Here is a 27,161-nt window from a genome sequence, read left to right as displayed (position 1 = left end):
AGGACGTCCAAAACATAATTTTAATACTTATACAATTTGCATCTTTACTTTAAAAAGATACTATTTTAATAATATGATAACAATAAGAGATCACGAACCTTTTACTCATATAAGCATATTTTGTTCCTCCCCACATACAGCAATATATACGTCTGTTTTCAGTTTGCGGTCTCCTCAATATATGTGTGGAATTCATCCTAACAAGAAGGCGTTTAGTTATCCACTATCCTTATACTCTTTTATTTTTGCATTAAATTTGATTATTTCTTATTTTCTGGAAGTATATAGACTTTTACGCCTCAAACGGTTCATCGCACTATTGCTTCTTCGGACGACTTACCATACATTCATTCTTCCTTGCAATCTATAACGCAATATTTTCTTAGGAATATATTTGTTCAATACCTCGTTTTCAAAGTGACAACGTTTTTTAGTTTGTGTTTGTTTTCAGTTTATGGAACTGTTTATGTTTTTTAATGAACTTTAGGTAAGGGCTCAAATAGCCATAGTAGCTGAAGCGCCCTTTTTAAATCCCATTAATTAATTAATTATATTTTTTCAATCATACGTTTTACATGCTACATCCAGAAGTTTCTGCAGTGTTGCTAATCCTAGGAATTTATCCCTAATTCTAGGGAACTTGAGCACCAACTGGGTTATAGGGATGCTGCATCCTAAATTCACTGTTTCTAAGGATTTCTTGATCTTTCCTTTTAAACTAATTCTTTTCTTTCATTTTATCTTCTATTTTACTATTTTATATTTAAAATTTGAGTTACTATACATTTTTTTTTAGAATTATATTTTCTAAAAAGAATCAAAATGGAACTTCCCATTTTTATTATTTTCCTCATTGCTGTTAGAGAAGAAAAAATGTCACCAGAGATAATATAATAGTTCTTTCCCGGTTTCTTTACTCGCAGTTTTTTCTCGTAGTATAACTGTATCTGTAATGGGTACTTCCCCTTTTCACCACTGAACGTCCTTACGAGGAAACTGTATTGGTTGAGTTGAGTTTATTACTACTCAGACATTCAGGCGAAGTTCTATTAATAAAGATTATTATTCAATTTTTAGCTCAAATTATAATTTGAAATTAGAAATTTTTTATTCGAATCTAGGGAAAAAATGAGATTTTTAGGGATTTTTAGTCTAAACTGGTTGGCAACACTGAGTTTCTGTATTTGCTGACTATGTTATGTAAGTTTCAATATTTAGTTCATTTTTTAATTTGAATACTCCTTTTTCTGCTTCATCAGTCTAAAATGTCATTTCTGTCGCTGAAGTGTTGATACACCATTCTTCTATTATTATTGTCTATGCTTGGCTACCGCACAGGCATGTTAATATTGTCATCACTTTACAATATTTTATTAATGTTCCTTTCCTTTATTAAGATTCTTATTGTGTCACCTGTTTTTTATTATTGATATCTATTTCTCCATAATAAGATACGTCACATCCTAGGAATGTGAAATAATGTACTTACTCAATCGGCATATTATTTATTATTATTATTATTATTATTATTATTATTATTATTATTATTATTATTATTATTATGAATCTCACTGGCTAAGCTTTTCTGAAAGCCATTATTTTAGTTTTATGTTTGAAATTCTGAAATTGTATGTTTCAGTTATTTTCTGGAATTTATTACTTGGTCTTTGTAGGACATCTTCTCTCTGATATGACTACTTGGTCATCTGCATGTGTAATAGTTGTTACATTCATTTTTCCCGCTTCAAATTCAATACTTTCTGATTCATCCTCCCACTCTCTCTGAGCTTGGCCTCTATGCAAGTTGATTAATACAGGACATATAGGCCTACTTCAGCTTTGGCGTAATCCTTTGTTTATTATTTTATTGTTTAAACTCTTTCTAAGCAATATGTATTTGTTATTCATTCTACACGTTTCAATTACATGGACAAAATGATTACGTATTCCATTCTGTTTTTAAAGATAGAAACAGTTTTTTTTAATCTCTACTGATACGAATTTCAATACTTTATTCTTATACCATCGTGTCCCCTACATTTTTCCAAATAATGTGTGTTTAACGAGAAGCTAACATACAACATTATGTCTACCTATGATCTAGTGGTCAGCAATAACGACAAAGTTACAACTACTTTTTCAGTTGTTTGGAGTACAGAGTTGCAGGAGTCCTTCATTACATCTAGCAGGGGGCACTTGGCAACATACGATATATTAAATAACGTTAAATTCTGTGAGAGTGTGGGGAAATTTATGGCAAAAGTTCAACAGCTGAGGGTGGAACTGGCCGAGGGGGAGGGGCCGAGGAAATAAGGGGAAGAGTTATTTATTAGTGATGTAATGAGTAGTATTAACACTGAGCGAATAAAGTAATTAGGGGATAATGTTCTTTTGTATTTATTGCGTGTGTGTATGTTTTTTATTATGTCTTACGTTTATATTTATTATTTGCATTATTTATTGCTGTTTCAATAAGGAACTGAATTGAATTATTATATATATATATATATATATATATATATATGTGTGTGTGTGTGTGTGTGTGTGTTTCACTGTGTTCTTTCTTTCATATCTTACATTTATTTTATTTTTATTATTTTTGTGAAATTTGGTATGAAGTTAGATTAGTTGTAATTGTGATAATTAATATTAACGGTAGTAATAATAATAACTGTTGTTTTAGTATTTTATTATTAGTACTGACTTACTTACTTGTTGGCTTTTAAGGAACCCGGAGGTTCATTGCCGTCCTCACATAAGCCCGCCATTGGTCCCTATCCTGGGCAAGATTAATCCATTCTCTATCATCATATCCCACCTCCCTCAAATCCATTTTAATATTACCTTCCCATCTACGTCTCGGTCTTCCTAAAGGTCGTTTTCCCTCCGGCCTCCCAACTAACACTCTATATGCATTTCTGGATTCGCCCATACGTGCTACATGCCCTGCCCATCTCATACGTCTGGATTTAATGTTCCTAATTATGTTTGGTGAAGAATACAATGTGTGAAGTTCTGTGTTGTGTAACTTTCTCCATTCTCCTGTAACTTCATCCCTTTTAGCCCCAAATATTTTCCTAAGCACCTTATTCTCAAACACCCTTAACCTATGTTCTTCTCTCAAAGTGAGAATCCAAGTTTCACAACCATAAAGAACAACCGGTAATATAACTGTATTTATTATTACTGTGCATAGTTATAGCACTAATGGCCGTACGAGCTCGTGCGAAGGATCTTGTGTACATGAGTTTGAGCACTTAATTCATTCATACTTCCAAGGATCGATATTGGCTCCATTTCACTTTATTGTCGTTATTGTTAATTTACCTTATAGCATCTACCTATTGGTACTGTACTGTATGCGGATGATACAACTTTGTTCGCACATGATCCTGATTTATAAAAACTGAAATTAATTGAATATAATGCTTTTGCTACAACCAATGAATGATTTTCTTTCAATATTCTATTAGTAAATGAAGATAAAACTCAGAACAATTTGTTAGGATTACGTAATCTTGTAGAAGATGATATTCGGACTGTTAAGTTATTAAGACTTCATTTATATCAGAAACTTACATGGAAAAATTATATTGATAAGATCTGTGACAAATGATCTAGAAAAATATTTGTGTTACGAAAATTTAAGTCATGTGTTTGTATAGAAATTCTTAAAAGTGTATATTTTTTCTTTATTGCAAATATAAATAAGGGGACATGCAGCAGATATTGCTAGTATCTTAATCTACCACAAGAAAGCCCTAGCATCTTACTCTATCAAAAAAGAAAGCACTAATAATATTGCTAAACAAATCTAATGAATATTCCTGTAGATATTTATTAAAATAAAAAACTTCCAATATATTATAATTTATATATTTGTTCAACTCTGTTATATATTTAAACTAATTTCAACAATGTCATATTATACCTGTTGAACTTAATAGGACTATAGATCAGCCAAAATACAGATTTAGTTTAACTTCAAATATATTTTATAAACAATGGTAAAACTTTTTAATAAACTGCCACAACTGCACAAACAGTACTTCCAACAACATCTAAAAGAATGATATGCAGATCACGAAAATCACGACATAATAGGTATACAATACATTTTTACTAAGATTTACGAATGAAGTGATTCTGACTAATAATATGCAGATTAAACAATCGCGACAAATCGCGAAATAGAGTTCTAATAGCGAAATATGAACACATTCGTGAATTATTACTATTACGTCGACTTATAGCGAATTTCATATTGAGTTTTTTTTCACTTGAATTTGTTATATATTCAAGTAGGCTACATTGCATGGTATTCCAGGTGTTCTGATTACATTAGTGAACTAAAAGACGGAGAATTCAACATTTCACTAATAATTTGAAAATGTTAATTTGAGAGCAGCAAGTTTTTTCTTCGTTTTTACTGAATGTGTGTTAAATACAGTTTCAATAGAACAAATATTGTCTATTGGCCATACCGCACCTTTATCAGAATCCAACGAACCTTTAATGTTAATTATTTGAAAAGTAATATTCATACTGAGTTAGTACTCCAATTCCAAAATAATTGTATTTTCCAAAATTTCCATTAATCTCCGCCAAGAGTAAAATCAATCTCCAACAATCTCCGCCGACACCACTATTAAAAAACACAAATGATAAAATTAATCTCCATAAATACCAGCCCCCTATTATATGCAATTGCTTTCTCACTAGGATTACACTGTTTTACAGTTTGTAAAAATTTTCTCAGAGTGATGTAAATGTAAACATTTAACTGTGTATTCTTAATGCAATTTGCTGTCAAAACTGTTCCCTGACATAATAGATATTGTTATATTATTATGAAAAAGTATGAACTACTTTGCCACTATGCATAAAATCAATATCGAATCCATGATCTTTCAACTTGCTACGCAACGCCTTAATCATAACGTCACCACGCACCACTTTGTCCACTAAAAATCGTTAATAATAATAATAATAATAATAATAATAATAATAATAATAATAATAATAATAATAATAATAATAATAATAATAATGTATAAGATTTCATTGAACTGCACTAGTCCACTCCATCTGGATGGAAAATGTTGAAATTTGTTTCTTTTAACATTTACTTGATATTTGTCAAATCTTAGGCAAATAAACTTTCACTGTTAAAATAAAATGGGGTATATTTTAGATTACAGTCCGTTAAATTGCCTGGAGCGCAGTTTCACAGAAAAGACTTCGCCGACTGATCCACAATCGCCCCCTACTAATTGGTTATTATAAATATTTATCTTTCTATATTATAACAGAAGTCTTGTCTTCTCCTGTCATAATCAATCACAACTCTCGTTTAGAAAAACTGGCATTTTCCCATCCTCACGTAGAGTTGCCACATCTATGAATAAAGTCAAGTGACTGTCATGAAGTGGCCGAGGGTCGCTAGGAATGTGCCAACTGTGTAGCACGTGAATGGGGGCTGTCAATGCTGTTTGAGTAGGGAATCGTAAATCTGTTAAATAGGTTTTCAAAGAAGTCACAGAACTACACACAAGGAAACTGTACGAAGTATACTCCATACGATGGTTGAGTAGCCTAGTCCTTCGCTTGGGGTCAGGATTCCAGTCCGGGTCAGATCTTGGATTTTTCATTGAAAAATTCATAGTAACAATTATGGCAGGTCAAGTTGCAGTTCGGTTTTTCTTCGGAATCTCTCTGTTTTGCCAGGTTAGCTGTCAACATCATTCCATCCGATCTTCGTTTCACTGTCAATCCACAGCATTCCCCGGTCGCCGGGTAGCAACGCACGGAGGAGATTGGTCTAGGGACGGATGGGCGAGTGCTCGAAACCTGGATACTAAGCGAACCTTAACGTAACGAATTGATCTGGTGTGTTCAGGAATGCGTCTAGTAGAGATGAACAACGATCGAGAAAGCAAGAATAACAGCGCCCGCAAAGCCGAAAACCCGCACGACAATGTTGTATACATCGCGTCGTTGACGTAAAGACTGCTTGTGAGTGTTTCGAGACGTCGAGATTGATCACCCCCGAAGTCCCGAACGTCAAGCAGCCTTGAATCGCCACAGTTGTTTATACCCGACTAAACTTTTATCTAATTTGGAAACTGATATATGTAGTCTACAAACAATCAAGTAGCCTATTTGAAACATCATCTCTACCTTTCAGTGTATAATAATCCGTTCCCCAGTCTTTATTTAATTACTACGCCCTTATTAAATGGCTAGGAATTTTCTTTTCATATGTTTGAGATCAAGTGTGCAATCTCAAGTAAAAAATATTAACGTTATGTTTTATGTTTCTTAGAAATGCAAATTTATTTGAGAATTGTTTTTTTTTATTTATATAACCATAGGTAATATCATATAATAGAACGAGAACATTTTTATTTATTTATTTATTCATTTGTTGATGAACATAACAGGCAAAGCCCAATTACAATGTTCACGACTAACAAATTAATTGATAAAACATAAACAAAGAAAAGGAAACATACACTTATTAAGAACTGAAACATAATAGAAAAAAGGGAAAGAAAAAAGAGAAATTGAAATAATGTGTGAAAGTAGCTTCAAATTAACTAATAACAATATTCTGTAAAATATGATAACAAATAATTCTGTATCTAGAGAAATTCATATTGAAAACATCAACATTCGGATGAGGATGTAATTTATTGTATAACTGTAACATTTGGAAAACTGGGGAATTTTTGTGGGATTCAGTATTTGTCCTTGGTATGTAAAACAAATTTCGAAATTTCGTTTTAAGCTTAGGTTTTGATAACTAAGAAACTGTTCTGCTTTATCTTTTTGTCTCATTTAAACATTTATAATGTTACCGGTATTTATTTCAATGATGTATTTTATTGAAAGTTACGAAATCTTTCCACGCCGACCAAAAGCTATTTCGAGAATGATGAACGAGCTCGAAGCGCCCGAGAATGACGAGACGAGACTCGAAAGACAAATGAAACGAACACAGCGAGCGAGAGCAGCAGTTAGTTTTATTCATCTCCAGCGCCTAGCTAGGGATGAGAGTAAAATTTCTCTGATGTATTAGCGCTTAAGTTCCTTTTCCTCCTTCAGAATAATAATCTTCCACATTCCATTTTCTTCATGGTGTCGCGTCATTGTATTCGGTTAATTATCAATTTTATATAATAACTGAAATTTATTTAGATCTCTTATTTCATCTAAATTTATAATATCAATTCTGTGGTGTCTACTATTTCCTTGAACGGTATCTGCAACTTCAATTTTCTTTCATTATTTAGGACGACATTCTTCCTTTCGCATACCGGTACTGTACACTGTGGTCTTTATTATGTCCCTAACAACATAATAATTATAAATTACGTTTCATATCTAAATCAATATTAAGACAAATATATACGTATACTTACAGTATATATTATTCAAAGAACAAACCATTTCAATTTATATTATACTATTTTAAGCAATTGCACATTTAATTGTCATTTTTCTATGTCATAACTGGTATATTATTTGTGGGGATTTTATGTTGTATTTCTGATTATATTATGTTCAATTCATCTGAAGCTATTTTGAAAATACATTTGATATATTTTTAGAGTCCCTTTTTAATGTATATTACATCATCTTCCAATTGATTCTGAAGAGAATACTGTATAGACCTAAATAAACTTTGAGTTTACATTTTAACAATACTATCTTTTTATTACTTATCTCTATCCAGGCTGTCATAAAAACAACTGAAGAACTTCTAGATTGTGTTCCCCTAGAAGAACCGCGTTGAAAATATTTTAGTGTACAAGCTTCAGCATATTCCGCCTTACTATTTTTGATCATTACAAAAATCATTAATTGAATTACATACAAAATTACTTTTTTTAACAACAATTATTATTAGGCCTAATATTTCTTTATTATTAAAAAGCGGTGAAGATCCTTTTCATTCATAATTTTCTAAGATTATGGAAGGTTTAATTTGAAACAGTTGTTTTAACATCCAAAGAAGCAGTGTCCTAGACCTTACCGTTTTCGAGATACCAAAGTGCAAGAAAAGCGGAAAGTTGTGACTTTAAACTTGGTCATCATATTGTGCGACTTCATGCTCATGGTACCGATCCATTAAAAATGGACAGGTGAATTTTAAATTGAATTAAATATTTCACGATATGCTGCTTTGTAGGGTAGCCATTTCTTCAATCTTGTACGGAATGTTTTGCTTCTACTGCAGTTTGTTATGATATTGAAACGACGTTAAAATACTGTAGTAGCAATATCCAATAGTTTCGGAAATTTCATACTTCTGTAATTTGCAATTTACGTCATTATATTTGTCACTGGCAATTGAAAAAAAAATTAGCCCCAAAATCATATTAGTTATAAACTTCGAGTTGTGGCATTAAAATACAACAATGGATTCTGGTGACTCAAGTCGCACTCACTTCGGCCAGGAGTTATGTCACAACAAAGGCTGCCAAAAAGGGAACTGAGATCCTATTTATAGGACCTGAACCTGTGCTGGGACTATCTCTAAGACCAGTGAAGCAGGTTATCAGGGACTGGGCTCTCAAGAAACACCAAAACTACTGGAACTCAATTGAGGACTGTAAACACTCAAAGGCTCTCATAAGAGATCTTAATAAAAACAGGTCAAGTGGCCTGTTAAAATTGAGCAGGAAACAGCTCCGCTGGGCAGTTGGATTCCTCACAGGACATTGTGTCCTCAAGAAGAACTTGTACATGATGGGACACAATATCAACCCAACCTGTACTCGTTGTTTACAGGAAGATGCACTCGCTCATCAAAGAGCTCTCATCTTTGGGAAACATTTCCAAAGCTTGATGAACTATCAACCGTCCCAGCCATAGTTTGATTCACTTCATTAAGAACATCAAACTATTGGACTGATGGGATATCATGACGGGGATGCGCAATAGATCTTTTAGGTCGCAGTGCTATGGCTGTTACAGCACTCCCCCTTTTAAATTCAATTCAATTCAGTATGACATAACAAGACCGCAATTTTTACCCTTCGTATCTCGTAAACAATTAGACCTTGGAACTTCTGCTTTCGATAATTTCAATATTATCTCTCGACTACGAGCGTTTGCTTATACGGGGGTAAATTCTTTAATTTATATTTCTGTTTTATTTAAATATTTGACATGTTCATTCTTGTTTTATGTACAGTAGTGGCAAAAAAAAAACCGGACCGACCATTGCAGCTGATTTTAGAGCCTTGCTCACTCCAGAGCACGATAGACTGGTAACTAAGACTTTCGTGGTTCGAATCCTGCCTGGGAAGAAAACTTTTTTTTGTTCTTTATTCAAATTTATTCCCAATACGTTTCGATTGCAGCGATATTTTACTACCTAATTAACTTATTATTCCCAGAACATGAATTTTGCCAGCAATCGAAAAGTATCGGGAATAAATTTGAATAAGGAACAAAAAAAAGTTTCCTTCCCTGGCAGGATTCGAACCACGAAAGTCTTAGTTACCAGTCTATCGTGCTCTGGAGTGAACAAGGCTCTGAAATCAGCTACAAGGGTCGGTCCGGTTTTTTGCCACTACTGTACATAATACTTTTTTCAATGTATGAGGGAGAGTAAAAAAGTAACCTTAATAATTGCTTTATTAATTGAATATGTACAATAAGACTACAAACACTTCATCACTTTTCAACATAGTCCCAACTACGTTAAATGAAAGTGTTCCTGCTATACTATGTTAAAAGTGGTGAAGTGTTTGCAGTCTTATTGTACAGGGACATCACTTTATTTTTACTTCAATTTTTATTGTACCTGAGTTTTTGAATGTACTTCACTCCCACCCCTTTTACTAATGAAGTTCAACCGTCCTCCACACAGATCCAAGACCGCGTATACAGTCATAGTAGCCATACGGTCAAAGTAAACAGTACGTTCCAAAAATATGTTCGCGTTTTCAAGTGACGAAAGGGCTTTCAATATTGAATCATTTTCTCATAGGTACTGTTGCCCATTTGTCTACGTTGCATCCCGGTTTCCCCCACTTGCTTCTATACGCCTCTCTGCAAAGGCTAGTGGCTGGGTTGTCTTAATTCTTTTCTGAGAACATTAATTTTTGTTAGGAATTGGACGTCTACGTAATATTATACCCATACAACTGCTTAAATTAAGTTAAATAAAAGGGCCTCGTTAAGTAATTAACTGTCACGTGATCCCCCCCCCCTTTCCACGACCCTGCGACATAACCACTTGGACGGGCAGTAGATAGCATGTCTGAGTAATTTTATCTTTTCGGATCGGGCAGAAGTGTTGAATTTACAGTACGTAAGGTCTCTTTTATAAAGTAGGTACAGAATTATTTCAACATGAGTTACTGGTATAAAGGATGAAACTGGTAATTTGAATTACGTACAATAGTATATAGTACAATAATATGCACATTAGAACTGAAGCCTATATCGAAATGAACTGCCACCATTTTCAAAAATGTGTTTAAATATCCATATTATGTTTATTTTTCAATTTAACTTAATTCTCTATATCGTACACTAATGTGCTGTAGACAGTATAATATACACTGCGTAATGAATACGTCGAAATGGACAGTTCAATTCGTGAGTAGAAACACTCATTGTAAATACAGTACTGTATTTTGATTAAACAAAAATCTAATGAACATTATCAAACTCAAAAGCGTGATATTTCCTAGTTTACGTAAATGGATGAACTACTTTTCTTCCCTCCTATACCTAGTAAAGTGATTTGTTTGTATATTACGCCAGTATCATCGAACTCCAGTCGTGGAAGGAGGTAGCAAACGGTGTTTTCGGTTCTCAACAAGGTATAGCCAGGTTAATATTAGAAATGTTAGTAAAAATAAAATGGTGTCCCTGTACATATTCAATTATTAAACAATTATTAAGGTTACTTTTTGACTCTCCCTTGTATCTTTCATTATATTACATTTAATATGTATTGGAAAAAATACCTTATTTTAGAGAACTAGCTCTAGAAGTATGTAAGTCTTATTTTTTTACTGATAAATCAGTGGTTGGTTAAAATCTATTCTAAAATAACTATTGCTACATAACTAGTGTACGAGAAATTCGTGCATTAAATTAAATTCATACACGCACACACAACACTCACACACTAATTTCAGACACGCAATCACTTGAGACTAGCGTCTCTAATAAGCTGGTTGTTACTTACTAAGCAGCCGTAGATACTCACTCTAACTGAGCTCTGCAGGAGTAACAGCAGCGGCAGCAGCAGCAGCGGGACAGCACGGGAAGCGGGAAACAGAAAGAGAGAAGCACCAATTAGCAAGTGCACTACACAAGCGCAAGCAACTACATACGGTACCTTACTGCTAGTGGTAAGTATTCATTATGGTTAGTAATGCTCGCCAGCTTATCTTGATATGCTTATTTGCGTGTTCTACAACATGTTATCCTTCATCAGTTCATGCCTCTTGGCCTCCGTAAGTTACAGAACTTAACAAAGCGGAATTGGACAGAAATAAGATCTGACTTCTAAACGGATATAATTATTTATCTTCATATTTTAGAACTGTTTTATGATAACAGGATTACTTATGACTAATTTATGAGCACTAAACTATCATCACTACACTATGGACAATGGATTTCCTACAGTTATTTTATCGTAATGCTCATGGTACTCACTGTTTTTAATTTATGTAGCGAAGGAGAGAAAGCTCTGGAGATTTCATTTTAATAGTGTGATTCAGACGTTGGAAATGTATATGAAGTTCAGAGTATGAAACATGTAGGGTGAAGTTGCCTATTTCCGTGATACCCCTAATCCCGTGATACTTTTTTAAAATTGAATGTCAGTTAAAGCTTCACCAGACATTTTTCTCGAATGATTACATATTTCGCCTACTTTTGAGACTTCGGTGAACTTCCTAGCAAGATACCCAACCCCGTGACATTCAGTGAAATAAAGTATCACGGAATTAGGCAACTTTACCCTACTACATTAGGCAAAAATATTAACCAGAGAGAATATTTCTAAGTCGAAGTATTGAACAGCGTGAAAAGGACCTGTTCAAAACATTGGCAAATCATATAACGTGTCCATATACTGCTTTGGATTAGTTGTCAGCGTGCCTGAGTGCGAAAACTAGCGGGGCTCGTATAAAATCCTGGTTTGGACAAGTTTCATGGTTGAGGTTTTTCCGAGTTTTCCCTCAGTCCATTAGGAACAAATGCTGACTAACTTTCGGCGCGGAACCTGGCTCTTTTCGCCGTCATTTTCATCTTCTTCATCCTTCATACCCACTTCCATACTCATGTCATCCTATCACACTGGACGAACAGAATCCGATCTAAAGGTTGCCCCCAAACTTTCTTTTTACTTGGTTATTTAATGACGCAGTATGTACTACAGTCGCGCTCAAACCTCCTGACGTTTGCAGGTGTGTCCGCTTTTTCGGCGATAGCCAATAGTGGCAGTGCTGCGTTGAAACATATGGGCACGCGGACTCGCCGCATACTCGCCGCTTAGAAAGTCTCAAGATCAAATAACAAGCGCGCTCGGGAAAATGGTATGTTGTAGGGATCCTGCATTATATGTGATGAATGTTTAACCGAAAAAAAATCACATTTCTATCCCCAGGGTTCTAATTTAAAGGGTTAATACAGTAAAACCCCGACCGCGTGTAAACTACGTATTAGGCGGCTATACTAATTTTGACTTATATACAGTATCTATTAGCATTTTTCTTTATTGAAATACATGATTCATGAAAAGGTCCACACCTGTGGAGTAACGGTCAGCGCGTCTGGCTGCGAAACCAGGTGGCCCGGGTTCGAATCCCGGTCGGGGCAAGTTACCTTGAGGTTTTTTCCGGGGTTTTCCCTCAATCCAATATGAGCAAATGCTGGGCAACTTTAGGTGCTGGATCCCGGACTCATTTCACCGGCATTATCACCTTCATTTCATTCAGACGCTAAATAACCTAGATGTTGATACAGCGTCGTAAAATAACCCAATAAAAAATTCATGAAAGGTTATACAGTAGTATTCCATTATGTAATTACTGTACTGTACGTCATTTGTAGTTGTTTGCCGTGTGCGTATTCTCCAAGTCCTCATGTGTACCACACTTCACTTTCCTGCACTTACATTCTCCCGACGTCGCAGCTGTAGTAATTGAGTCGCGATTTTTTATTATCGTCCTTAATGTCGATGATGGGATTCCTAATGAATCAGAGAGTTTCTGATTAAGAGTACTGTTTTCATCGTACTTTCGTAAGATTTACAATTTTTCCGATATAGAAAGCGCTTTTCAAAAAGCACTTACTGTAATCACACTCACAGACACTTCAATACACTAAAAGACAAGAAACTGAGCAGCAAAAATTTCCATTCAATGGTCAAAACGTTTCATTGCTGTTACAATACATTGCTGAAAATTACATCGAAAATATTCCACAAAAATAGCGTTTTATGCGGGACTTGAGCGTAACAAAAGGGGTATTTTGTAAAGGCGTTATATATGAAATGTGCAGGCATATAATAACCGCTATTTTTGCAAGAATATACTTTGACAGCATGGACATAATGCTATTTAGGGCCATGTCAATTCATTTACACAGAAAATTATTATTTCAAATTAAGTCTATCATTCAATTTATTTTATCACACTGCACCTTTGTGTTATTCGACACCTTTATTTATTAACCATAATAAAAATAAAACTATTACAAAAACTGATATAAACCCAGTGAGTATGATTATTTACCTCTGACTCAACTAATTCTTCTATAGTTTATGGCTTTTAATTTCATTCGATGCAATCTGATTATATTTACTTACAAATGGCTTTTAAGGAACCCGCAGTTTCATTGTCGCCCTCACATAAGCCCGCCATCGGTTCCTATACTGTGCAAGATTAATCCAGTCTCTATCATCATATGCCAACTCCCTCAAATCCATTTTAATATTATCATATTATTATTATTATTATTATTATTATTATTATTAAACCTTCTGCATCTCCATATGAAACCAATCACAGGTAAAGGATCACGCTCCACAGTTTTAAAACTACTGTCGCTGAGAGACAGAGACGGAGAGAATAGTTGTGACAACGTCGCGCTCGCATGTTACTGGCGCTCGCGAAACGTCAGGAGGTTTTAGCGCGACTGTAGGTTATTTAGCGTCAATGGGATTGGTCATAACGAGATGGTATTTGGCTAGATGAGGCCGAGGATTCACCATAGATTATCTAGCATTCGCCTTATGTTGGGAGAAAACCTCTGAAAAACCCAACCAAGTAATCAGCCCAAGCGGCAATCGAACCCACGCCCGAGCGCGCAATTTCGGAACGGCAGGCAAGCACCTCAGTCGACTGAGCTACACCGATCTCTGCCACAGCCTTAAAAAGGATCCATTATAATCGCCAATGAAGTAGGCAGAGGTTCCAATGGCATTAACGTCATTAACAAGAGAAAAATATATTAAATGTGTCCGTTTCTGTCTATTTAACATATATGAATATAATTTTTCGGTATTTTGCGAGTGTCCAATATTACGATAATACGAAAAAGTCATGTTATTTATAGCCCGCTTGCAATACTCAGGCTACCTACTCAATATTTTCAGTATTATGATAATGAATATACAAAGAGTCATATTATTTAAAGGCCGCTTGCAATACTCAGACTACTTACTCAATATTTTTAGTATTATGATAATGAATACGAAAAGAGTCATGTTATTTATAGCCCGCTTGCAATACTCACGCTACTTACTCAATATTTTCAGTATTATGATAATAAATACGCAAAGAGTCATGTTATTTATAGCCCGCTTGCAATACTCAGGCTACTTACTCAATATTTTCAGTATTACGATAATGAATACGCAAAGAGTTATGTTATTTATAGCCCGCTTGCAATACTCAGGCTACTTACTCAATATTTTCAGTATTATGATAATGAATATACAAAGAGTCATATTATTTAAAGGCCGCTTGCAATACTCAGACTACTTACTCAATATTTTTAGTATTATGATAATGAATACGAAAAGAGTCATGTTATTTATAGCCCGCTTGCAATACTCACGCTACTTACTCAATATTTTCAGTATTATGATAATAAATACGCAAAGAGTCATGTTATTTATAGCCCGCTTGCAATACTCAGGCTACTTACTCAATATTTTCAGTATTACGATAATGAATACGCAAAGAGTTATGTTATTTATAGCCCGCTTGCAATACTCAGGCTACTTACTCAATATTTTCAGTATTATGATAATGTATACGCAAAGAGTCATGCTATTTATAGCCCGCTTGCAATACTCAGGCTACATACACAATATTTTCAGTGTTACGATAATGAATACGCAAAGAGTCATGTTATTTATAGCCCGCTTGCAATACTCAGGCTACTTACTCAATATTTTCAGTATTACGATAATGAATACGCAAAGATTCATGCTATTTATAGCCCGCTTGCAATACTCAGTCTACTTACTCAATATTTTCAGTATTATGATGATGAATACGCAAAGAGTCATGTTATTTATAGCCCGCTTGCAATACTTAGGCTACTTACTCAATATTTTTAGTATTATGATAATGACTACGCAAAGAGTCATGTTATTTATAGCCCGCTTGCAATACGCAAGCTAATTACTCAATATTTTCAGTATTACGATAATGAATACGCAAAGAGTCATGTTATTTTATAGCCCGCTTGCAATACTCAGGCTACTTAATATTTTCAGTATTATGATAATGTATACGCAAAGAGGCATGTTATTTATAGCCCGCTTGCAATACTCAGGCTACTTACTCAATATTTTCAGTATTATGATAATGAATACGCAAAGGGTCATGTTCTTTATAGCCTGCTTGCAATACTCAGGCTACTTACTCAATATTTTCAGTATTATGATAATGTATACGCAAAGAGGCATGTTATTTATAGCCCGCTTACAATACTCAGGCTACTTACTCAATATTTTCAGTATTATGATAATGAATACGCAAAGAGTCATGTTGTTTATAGCCCGCTTACAATACTCAGGCTACTTACTCAATATTTTCAGTATTATGATAATGAATACGCAAAGAGTCATGTTGTTTATAGCCCGCTTACAATACTCAGGCTACTTACTCAATATTTTCAGTATTATGATAATGTATACGCAAAGAGGCATGTTATTTATAGCCCGCTTACAATACTCAGGCTACTTACTCAATATTTTCAGTATTATGATAATGTATACGCAAAGAGGCATGTTATTTATAGCCCGCTTACAATACTCAGGCTACTTACTCAATATTTTCAGTATTATGATAATGAATACGCAAAGAGTCATGTTGTTTATAGCCCGCTTACAATACTCAGGCTACTTACTCAATATTTTCAGTATTATGATAATGAATACGCAAAGAGTCATGTTGTTTATAGCCCGCTTACAATACTCAGGCTACTTACTCAATATTTTCAGTATTATGATAATGTATACGCAAAGAGGCATGTTATTTATAGCCCGCTTACAATACTCAGGCTACTTACTCAATATTTTCAGTATTATGATAATGTATACGCAAAGAGGCATGTTATTTATAGCCCGCTTACAATACTCAGGCTACTTACTCAATATTTTCAGTATTATGATAATGTATACGCAAAGAGGCATGTTATTTATAGCCCGCTTACAATACTCAGGCTACTTACTCAATATTTTCAGTATTATGATAATGAATACGCAAAGAGTCATGTTGTTTATAGCCCGCTTGCAATACTCAAGCTAATTACTCAATATTTTCAGTATTACGATAATGAATACGCAAAGAGTCAGAAGATTCAGAGCACACGTATGAGAGATATATGAATCAATTTAATCTAAAGTAACAGTTACATGTATCATCTGACGTGCAATTTGCCGTAGCTCATGTGAACCACGCGTTAAGACAATACTTTCAACATGGACAAACTTTTACATAACTATAATTTGAGACTTTTGTGATGTTGAAAATTGGAGCTATATTTTTGGATTTTTGCGATATTTCAACAATTCTAAGAAACATATTGTCTCGAATAACAGAAAAAGCAGGCAGGAGGTAATATAAATCTGTTAAAACAGTTATCAAAAATTAAATCTCCCGTCATTGTAACAGGTACAAGAGGTAAGCTGTCTATCTTCTTATATGATAAAACCGATATGTAACTCGGAACTCTGGATGATTCTGCTTCTATGACACAGTTAAAAACCAAAAATTTTCGAAACACTTTAAACATAACTGAAGAATAAACATGAAAGGGGCTGTGTCAACATTTTTGAAAATTAATTTTTTCAAAAAAGATTCTGTTTCTAACTAAATTCAGCAAACAAAATAGCATAAGTTCCATTACAATTTTATTTAGAACCTATCTTCTCTCATAGATGTGCAAAATGTATATTAAATCACTCGTTGTTCAAGAAAACCCTGTTGTCTAGGGTTTTTCTCTTTGTAACTTACAGCCTTTTTATGTCCAGTCCTCAATTATAAGATATGTACAGTATGTAATTTTAATGTCTAATATATACGAATCAACACAATTTTAATTATAACGAAGTTTGTGTAAGCTTTTGGCTACGAAAGCGAGTAAACGAAAAACAATTTGTGTGCGAAAATGTGAACTATTTACTTTATTTTAAGAGACATTTAAACTTTATTTATTGTCACTTGCTAATGTAATTACACTAGGTGATTTAAAAGGTTATGTCAATACGCCTGGAGGTGAGAGGGCTGAATATTTTCAACAAGAAACTTATATATACTGTAGCTGTTCTGCATTTTGCATTATTTCAAGTAATTAAAAGTACCATGCAAAGTTAGAGTGAGATAGGTCTGAAGTGGACAATTACAAAATGAACAGCAAAGTGGTAGCTTGTTTACTGTGATTAGTTTTCCATCAACTGTACACTGTTTTTCTACAACTGAGTTACTACAATACTGTTTCTATACAATTGAAGTTATAATTTTCTAAACAATAGTAAAAACTTAGCTTGGTAATGGTGTTCATAAAAAATAAGTGTATTTACGAGGGCTAGTCAAAAAGTAACCTTAATAAAGTCCCTTTAGCGCCACCCTATCAATTCTTGTTAACGACACCAGATTTTGGTAGTACACTACTGTAGCCTGTATTCACTTGCCATGTAGTGATGAAATGAGTATCTAGCTGTCCGCTGACATTTACGAATGACATGATATTCCACCATTTTGCTGTTTTTTTTTTCATAGTGAAAGGCTATTCTTATATTAACGTAAGAGGCAATATTTTGTGTGTGTTGAGCAAATAATAACTATATTAAACTAATATATGTTCGTGATCGTTAAACATTCTTTTATGCAGAGAAAGTATTTATTTATAACATTTGAAAATGTTAGAGAAACAAGCTTGTAATGTTATCAAGTACTCAGTAGCGCTTTAACGCTAGTCCTCAGTTTTTAATAGTATTTTCATTGCTGTTATATTCATATTATGCGAGATATTTACATGATTAGTGTGGAAACATAAGGAAAAACACTAACCTTTCAACTTACAAATATCAAGAATGTGCACAGTGGTGATATCGGTTCAATAGCTTATCAAACTCTTAATTTTTTGTTTTACTTTTGGGAAAACATTCATATTTAACTAAGGTTAATACTTTTGTGTTTATAACTTTCTACCGTGTGTCGTCTCTTTTTTGAAAGTAAGAAGTTACCGGAAAACATATTTTCATAATCCATCTGGTGTTTCAGCTTCATATAAAGAATATTTCATTAGTATTCAGTGATTTTGTACCTTTTATTAATAGAAATTCAAATTTAGCGTTATTAACTAGCCAAATTAAAAAAGAATACACTATTAAACTGGGGTGTTTTTCAATCTTTGCGTGAAGCAATAAATCGGCAGAGAGCGCAACCAGCTTATAACGTACGATGGCTGCCTAGAGCATAGTTCTTTTAAGGCTTTTAGAGCTTCGATACGTTTGATTCTTTAGAAATAATTAGCATTCTAAGCTAAGTGACAACTGTGTGATTTCCCCTAGTTATGCAAAATGGTGTACTTAGCGGACATTTTCTGCCTAGTTCATTTGCATCTCTAAGGGGGAAAATGTTGATATTTTTCAACTTGAGGATAACATTGAAGCAGCAATCAAGATTTTGCAGTTGTAGGCTGAGTGGGAAAAAAAGTCGTATGCTTCATTATCATTTCTTAAATAATTCATTTTTTAACTTGGAGAAGATTTCTCTCGTGAAGTGAAACAGATAATTGCACACCACTTGAAAGGTTTGTCAGTAGAAGGAAGCGATTACTTCTCTGTTTTAAATTCTGAAAATAGATGGGTACAGAATTGTCAATATGAAAGTTGTGTAAGCAGACATTTTCAGTTCTTTGTGGTATAAACAATTATGAAAGGAAACCGCATGAATCCAGTAGATCCACAATTAAAATTACAGACAAGTCAAATGTAACCTAAATTCGAAGACATTTTAATAACAAACTGTTTCATTATTCACAGTTAGGAAATTAACAATTTAAAAATAAATTGTTTTATTCTTCATAACTGTAAACTGATAAAGATTCTTCGTAACGTCCTATGTTAGATGCTATTTATATTTATAAACTTCTAAATACCTTTATTGTTATTATTATCATTATTATTATTATTATTATTATTATTATTATTATTATTATTATTATTATTATTATTATTATTATTATTATTAAGGTAATTGATTATTGCTATATATTTTTGAAAATGTGTATTTAAAAAATTGCCATCAGAAAAAGTATATTTCGGGAAAATGTTGCTGCTCTCGGGAGTGGGTTTGAATCCCTGATTATTTGGTTGACTTTTTCCCGAAGTATTTTCAACCATAAGAAGAATATTGATCTAAAAGAGAGAGAGAGAGAGCAAATAATGTTGCGTTGTTAAGGAAAGGTACAGATAGCTGTTTGTAACGACCCCAACGAATAGGATACAATTCTCGCCCCCTTTTCTCACTTGAAGACGATGACAGATTCAATATTCGAAAAGTTTTGAAATACTTATTCATTAATAACTATGGGAAAAGTCCAATCTTTACATTGCTTTCAGAGGAATGCTTGGAATCATTCCCGCCAAATTCTCATCTCGCATATTTACCATTAAATAAATGTTACTCAACCGTGTAGCTGATATAATGTCGTTACATAACGATTAAAATTATAAACTAAATTATAAACGATTAAAATTATAAACTAACAAGTAAAGCATAAAATGAGGAAGTATAATACGTCTTTACGGTACTAATTTAAAAATATATACCGTTCTCGTATATATGATCTATGTGATGGTAGTAATAGTAGTAGTAGTAGTAGTAGTAGTAGTAGTAGTAGTAGTAGTGGTGGTAATAGCAGTAGTAGTAGAAGTAGTATTTATTAAAAATTCATAAAGCTCTATTTTACATTAAATATAATGAGACTATAGTTTCACTAATCATAACAAAAAAATTTAACACTGATATATAGTAATGAATAATGGTGAATGAATTTAATGAAGCATTTGTAACAATATTCCTTTGAAAAAAGTGCATACAGGAACTAGTTCATAGCTGATTTTACAATTTCCAACATATATTGTAAGGCATAGTCTTTGCCTATACAATACAGAATGATCAAACAATAGATGTTCATTGTACTGTATATCCCCACACAAGCATTTGAATTCTTTAGCAGGATTAATTTTGAATCGTTCAAAATAATCTCCAAATTTGCAATGACCAGATATAAATGGCGTACTAATAACGTTTGGAGAGAATACGTTGCATTTCATTCGCTCATACACTTGAGGAAAATAAATGTCTGTTAACTGAACCTTTATCACTTTCAGTCGAAGGTAAATTCCACGTAGAAACAATATATCCTTTAACTCTTAATTTAATATATGAGTTGACACACACTGCGAATCCCAAGTCAAAATCAAAGTCTGTTTATGTCATCTTTTTGTGTTTACCATCATACAGGCACTGCTCCTTCTTATCGCGGTGGAAGCAGCTTCTTTCACTTCATCTGATCCTTCATGACGTACATCGTCTGTGTTCTCTGACCCAGAATAGGCATACTAGACCTATGTGATTTTCGTAATTTTGAATTTCAGACCTTATACTCAAAGGAACAGAGTGAAGATTCTTATTGCCAGGGAACGGATTTATATGGACTAAAAATATATGAAATATGTAAATATATATGTAGTTATTTTTACCAAAATATGGAATTAAATATGGATTTTTACCAAAATATGGAATTAAATATGGACTTAAAATTATAAAAAAATGACTATGTACGTTAAATATTGGTACATTTTAATCAAACTAAACAAAAAATATAATGGACGTACCTTATCTTCCAATGTAGTTTCAACAAAACACAATTTTTATTGTCTGTTACCATAACAATAGGTTACAAACATTTCTTTCAAGTGCTGAAAAGTGAATCTTCTTCTATTGTCTCTGAGGATAGATTTATACTGACTAAAAGAGCGTTCGACGTCACAAGAAGTAACTGGTACATAATTCAATTTCACAATGTCTGCTGGGGATAAGTCCAAGTTAATCTTCACTGTTGATTCACCACTCATCACAGCAACAACCTTTTGTAGTTCTTCATATCCAGGGTTTTTTGAAAGTACAGTGTCCACCTTAGCTCTTACTGCATCTGCAACTTTACCTCTACCACGATTCAGTTGTTCCATAGTACTATTTATAATTTCAAAACTTTCAGATAGTGAAAGGTGCCTATTTTGGAGACTTTTGAGCGTTTTTATGATGCATGAAAATGTATGCTGAATGTGAGCTAAGTCATTCTTCACACTCATGTCACAGGTAACTGTTTTCGCAGTATCAATTGAGACTGCATCTTCAGAGTCCAATGCAAGGAGAACATTGTTAATAGAGTCTATATGTTCGGCATAATATTCAACTGCTTCTAGCCATGTACCCCATCTAGTTAAAATTGGCTTTGGTGGCAATGGAATTTCAGGGTACATTTCTTTCAACACGTTAACTCTACTGGGAGCTTTGAGAAATACTTTTTTCACTGATGAAATCAACAAATCTACTTTAGGGAAATTGTCTCTGACCACTTCTGCCACACGATGAAATGCATGCGCCACACAAGTAAAATGAGTCAATTTAGGATATACAACAGATAATGCTTGTCCAGCTTTGACCATATAAGGGGCAGCATCGCTAATAAAGAATAACACATTATCGTACATAATACCCTTTGGCCACAGGATACCCATAGCTTCGTTGAACAGTTTAACTATAGTTTTGTTATTGCACTTTTCTAGAACATCACAATGTAAAAGAATTCGTTCAGAATATTGTTCACTTAACAAACCGATAACTACATTACCAACAAGTCTACCTTCTTTGTCGGGAGTCTCATCAATGGAAACCCAAATTGAACTATCTTTAATTTCATCTCTTATCTTCTGTATTGTCTCATCGTAGATGGATGGAGCATACGTCTTCCTAAGTGTTGACTCATCCGGGATTGTATGTTGAGTATATTTTTCAAGGAATTCCCTGAAGACCTTATTCTTTAGTTTGTAGAGAGGAATATCAGCAGAGATGAGAGAACGGCACAGGTCGATGTTAAACTCAGATCTTACATTCGATGTTGTTGGTTGTGTTAAAAACAATTGTCTCTGCTTGGAATTTAGTTGTTTGTTGGCCTGATGTTTACTAGTTGTAATGTGTTGTTGCACCAGGAACTTTTGTGTAGATGATACTGCACACTGACACAAATTACAAAATAATATTTTATTGTCAGTTGATAAACCATCTTCTTTAAATTCTGAAATGTAACTTGTTAGTTTTGATTTTAAATTGACTGAATGACGTACTTTTGGCATATTTACCGTCTTTATAGTATGATTTACAAAACTGAACCTATGTGTACTCTGACTGGCATTTAACTGTTGAGCTGCACAACTGAAGTCTGTTAAAAATTTTAAATTAAATTAATACAGTTTTGTAACTTACTTTCCCATTGTTGATAGGACTGCTAATTTTCAAATAACTCTGATGTTAAAGGGATTACTGAACTTGTGTTTAAATCTCTATTGTTGAAATGTATTTTTAAAAGTTAATGGAATTTTGTTTTGTTTTATTGTTAAACCTAATATAATATGGACTGTTTTATATGAAATATGGAAAATATATGGAAATTAACGAAAATATGTACTAAACTCTAAAATATGGAAAAATATGGAAAATAAAAGTAGGATTTTTCAACCCTACACATTGTGAAACATAAAGATAATGCAAAATATAAATTATATTAGCTTTATAAGTAAATATGTATTTACATATAAATCCTTTCCCTGCTTATTGCTTTTAATGTATTGAAGTGTTATATACTCGTACTGAGTGGACCGTAAGTATTGCCATTAATTTCAGGGGTTTATTCTTTGAGATATTTCATACAAAAAATTTTATACAATTTTGCTCGTTTTTGTTTCCTTTACAAGATAACTGTTTCATATTAAATATTTCATTTCGGAATATGTATTATGGGCTATGTCTTTCTCGTGTTAAATATTACTGTACCTGATTAACATGTTTCGGTCTGTTATTCACCTTTTTCAGAACTGGTTGTCAACAAAAAAATATAATAGAAAAAAATAATTTTCACTAGTTTTAATAATTTAACAAAAATATTGGTCTTGTAAACCAAAAATAAGGTGTACCTTTTAAAACTTCAGAAAAGAGATTATATCTTTTCATTAATTCCCAAAACTAATATTTTAAATAAACTACTTTCTGACATTAAAATATTATAATTATGATGTTAACTACAAGATTACTCTTTACACAAATAAGACATCCATTAGCAATAGGACTTATATTACTAATTCAAATTATCGTATGTATAATAAGAGGATTATTATCACAAAGATTTTGATTTCCATACATCTTATTTCTAATTTTTTAGGAGGAATATTAGTGCTATTTATCTATGTCACAAGACTGGTTGTCAACAAGTTCTGAAGAAGGTCAATAACAGATCGAAACATGTTAACCAGGTACAGTAATATTTAACACGAGAAAGACGTATAATACATATTCCGAGGTGATATGGTGTTAAAAGTTGTGTAATTAAGATGCATAAATATTTCATAGCGTGTTTTGAAAAGCCATTGATATAATTTCCAATGTCCTCAGTCAATTTAAAAGAGCAGAGTATTATGACATTAAACGATTGAAAGAATTTTATTTTTGTTCTTTAGATGTGCGGAAATATTATCCGAACAAATGTGTAACTTTTCGTTCAGCAAAGGAATTTTAAAATATTACAATTTTTCTGAAAAATGTTTCTGCACATTTGAAACAAAACTAAAATTCTTTCAGTCGTTTATTATCATAATATCTATTAAACTGACTGAGCATACTGGACATTAAATAAATGGCTTTCCCAACATCCAATGAAATGTTTCATATCAAACAATTTTTATCACGAAAAGAAAGGGAAAACGAGCAAAATTGTATTAAGCTTTCTTTGTTTGAAATATCTCAAAGAATAACCGACATTACTTACGGTTCATTCTGTATATAATTAATCTTGTTGGTTTGGTTTCAATTAATCTTCAGTAAATTAACGAGTTTCGAGATTGTGATTCACTTTGCAAGTGTTTTGTGAAAACTCGCACCACAGACTGTTCACAACAGACGTCTAATACGTAGAAGGTAAAATTTTCCGAAAGACTAAGAGGCCAAACAGGAACACAGGTAAACAAATTAATGCGAGTGAATTTTAGTAGGCGAGTCCGGGTCAGGACGGATTTTACTATCTGTTGCGCGTGGCGGTAGGAGGTGCAGCGTTCGTGCGGCGCCGCGCCGCGGCTTGAGGGATGCTCCGTCCCCCGTCTCGTAATAGCGTCCCCAATATGAGAAACTCTGCGATCAATATTTCGAGCTTACGTTGCCACTATTCATGGGAGCATTGCTCACAAAGCTCCGCAACTAATCACCGGCACCTTCTTCCAGCTCTCAAAGATTCCAACGTCGCTTTTCAGGGCTCACTTCTACCACTGGCTTCATACTTTTCTGTTTTTTTCTTTTTTTAACTTTTCTTTTATTGCGGCTATATCTTCTTCTTTTAACAGATTATTATTATTATTATTATTATTATTATTATTATTATTATTATTATTATTATTATCTATTAGAGTCACTTCGTTTTTATTTTAAATTTTATATAATTAATTGAGACGGTAGACGGAAAATGGGCCCATAGGTCTATACGCCCTTTTTCGGAAGAATGTTTAATTCGATTCTCCGTCTTAAAATCTACTTGCTTACGTAGTTTCTTTTCAATATCTTATAAACAGTGGGCAGGATAGCTAATTGAATGAACCCATGCACCCTTACGTAGTTGTGGAATTCAGCAAACATCAGTGAAGATGATCCTCAAGTGAATGTGAGTCCATCCAGGATGTGCACTAAAGTGTAAACTGCACTCTGAAGATAAACTTTGAAATGAGTGTGAATCCATTCTAGATTAATACTAAGTAGCTTATAATCTGTATTCTGTACCCAACAGATATTCTTGATTTTTACGTATTCGGTACAATTTATGACGTAACTATGAGATATATGTTAGAAATATAATCTTACTAAAATGATTATGAACTTGTAAACCTCTGTAGTGTGCGCTGTTCAATGCTGATGTTTAATTTTTGCTAAAATACAGAGTGTTTAAAAAATACGGGGCATAATTTCAGGTATGTATTTCCCACATGTAGACAATCAAAATAGTTCATTACAACATATGTCCGGAAATGCTTTATTTCCCAGTTATGGCCTTCACAACATTGAAATTCATCGGAACGTTTTTCTTTCCGCAGGTCGTTGCCGTCAAAGGAGACATTAAAAGGGCACTCTGACAGTTCATTCCGAGGCGAAGGTTACATTCAGTGTTGTGTAGGCGTTAGGCTGTGCGACATGCATTCAAATCAAGAGCTGGCAGAGATACACTTCATGTACGGTAAGGCGGACGGCAATGCTGTGCTGGCTCGTCGTTTGTACCAGGAGAGGTACCCACAGCGACAATGTCCAGATCGGAAGACATTTGTACGTCTCCATTACCGTCTGTGTGAGTATGGAAAATTTAACTCTCCTGGTTTGGGAAGGGGACGACCAAGATCTACAACTCCAGAAGTACAGGAGGAGATTCTGGAGGCTGTGAACATGACTCCTTCTATCAGCACACGAAGGGTAGCGTTGCAAGTCAATGTTCCTCATACGACTGTCTGGAGACTGTTGAAAGAGTAGCCTATCAAATGTATCCTTATCATTTGCAACGTGTACAGGCCCTGTCACCAGCAGATTACCCTGCACGAGTTAGGTTCTGTCAGTGGTTCTTGCAGCAATGTGGTGTAAATCCGAACTTTCCTGCCTTAGTATTATTTACAGATGAAGCACAGTTCACACGAGATGGCATAACAAATTTTCACAATCAGCATGTAAGGGCGTATGAAACCCACGTGCAACTGTTCCATCTCATCACCAGGTGCGGTTCTCCCTCAACATGTGGGCCGGTACCTATCATTGGTGATCGATTAGTTGGACCCCATGTACATGTAAACAGACTTACGGGGCAGGCGTACACAAACTTCCTGGAAAACACCATACCTCATGTTTTAGAAGACACTCCACTGATCAATCGTCAAAACTTTCACTTCTTGCATGATGGCGCTCCTGCACACTTCAGTCGTACGGCTCGCCGGTACTTAGATCGAAGGTCTCCTGATCGATGGATAGGTAGAGGTGGCCCAATTGCTTGGCCTCCATGCTCACCTGATCTGAACCCTCTCGATTTCTACTTGTGGGGCCATTTAAAATCATTGGTTTATTCGTCTCCGGTGCCTGATTTGGAATCCCTTCGGAATCGAATTGTGGCATGTTCTGAGGACATACGCAATACTCCTGGAGTTTGGGATCGTGTTCGCAGGTCAATGAGACAGCGATGTGAGGTCTGTATTCAAGCAGGAGGTGGACATTTTGAACATCTTCTGTAATGACAACGACCTGCGGAAAGAAAAACGTTCCGGTGAATTTCAATGTTGTGAAGGCCATAACTCGGAA

General features: G+C 34.0%; 1 protein-coding gene across 2 annotated transcripts in view; it reads right to left on the bottom strand.

Annotated features, from left to right (window-relative positions):
• Positions 1 to 27,161, bottom strand: part of LOC138706130 (synaptotagmin-7-like) — a 531,126-nt gene that overhangs the window by 182,500 nt on the left and 321,465 nt on the right. The window contains exon 2 of one of the 2 annotated variants that reach the window (XM_069835118.1): positions 11,237 to 11,248. The exons of the other annotated variant lie outside the window; for it this stretch is intronic. Within the exon in view, the coding sequence (XP_069691219.1) occupies positions 11,237 to 11,248 (12 nt within the window). The remainder of the gene's footprint in view (positions 1 to 11,236; positions 11,249 to 27,161) is intronic. 2 annotated transcript variants of the gene reach the window in all.

Source organism: Periplaneta americana, chromosome 9 (assembly GCF_040183065.1).
Source record: "Periplaneta americana isolate PAMFEO1 chromosome 9, P.americana_PAMFEO1_priV1, whole genome shotgun sequence".
Lineage (NCBI taxonomy): Eukaryota > Metazoa > Arthropoda > Insecta > Blattodea > Blattidae > Periplaneta > Periplaneta americana.
The sequence above is the reverse complement of the archived record's forward strand: the minus strand, read 5'-3'. Positions and strand labels throughout refer to the sequence as shown.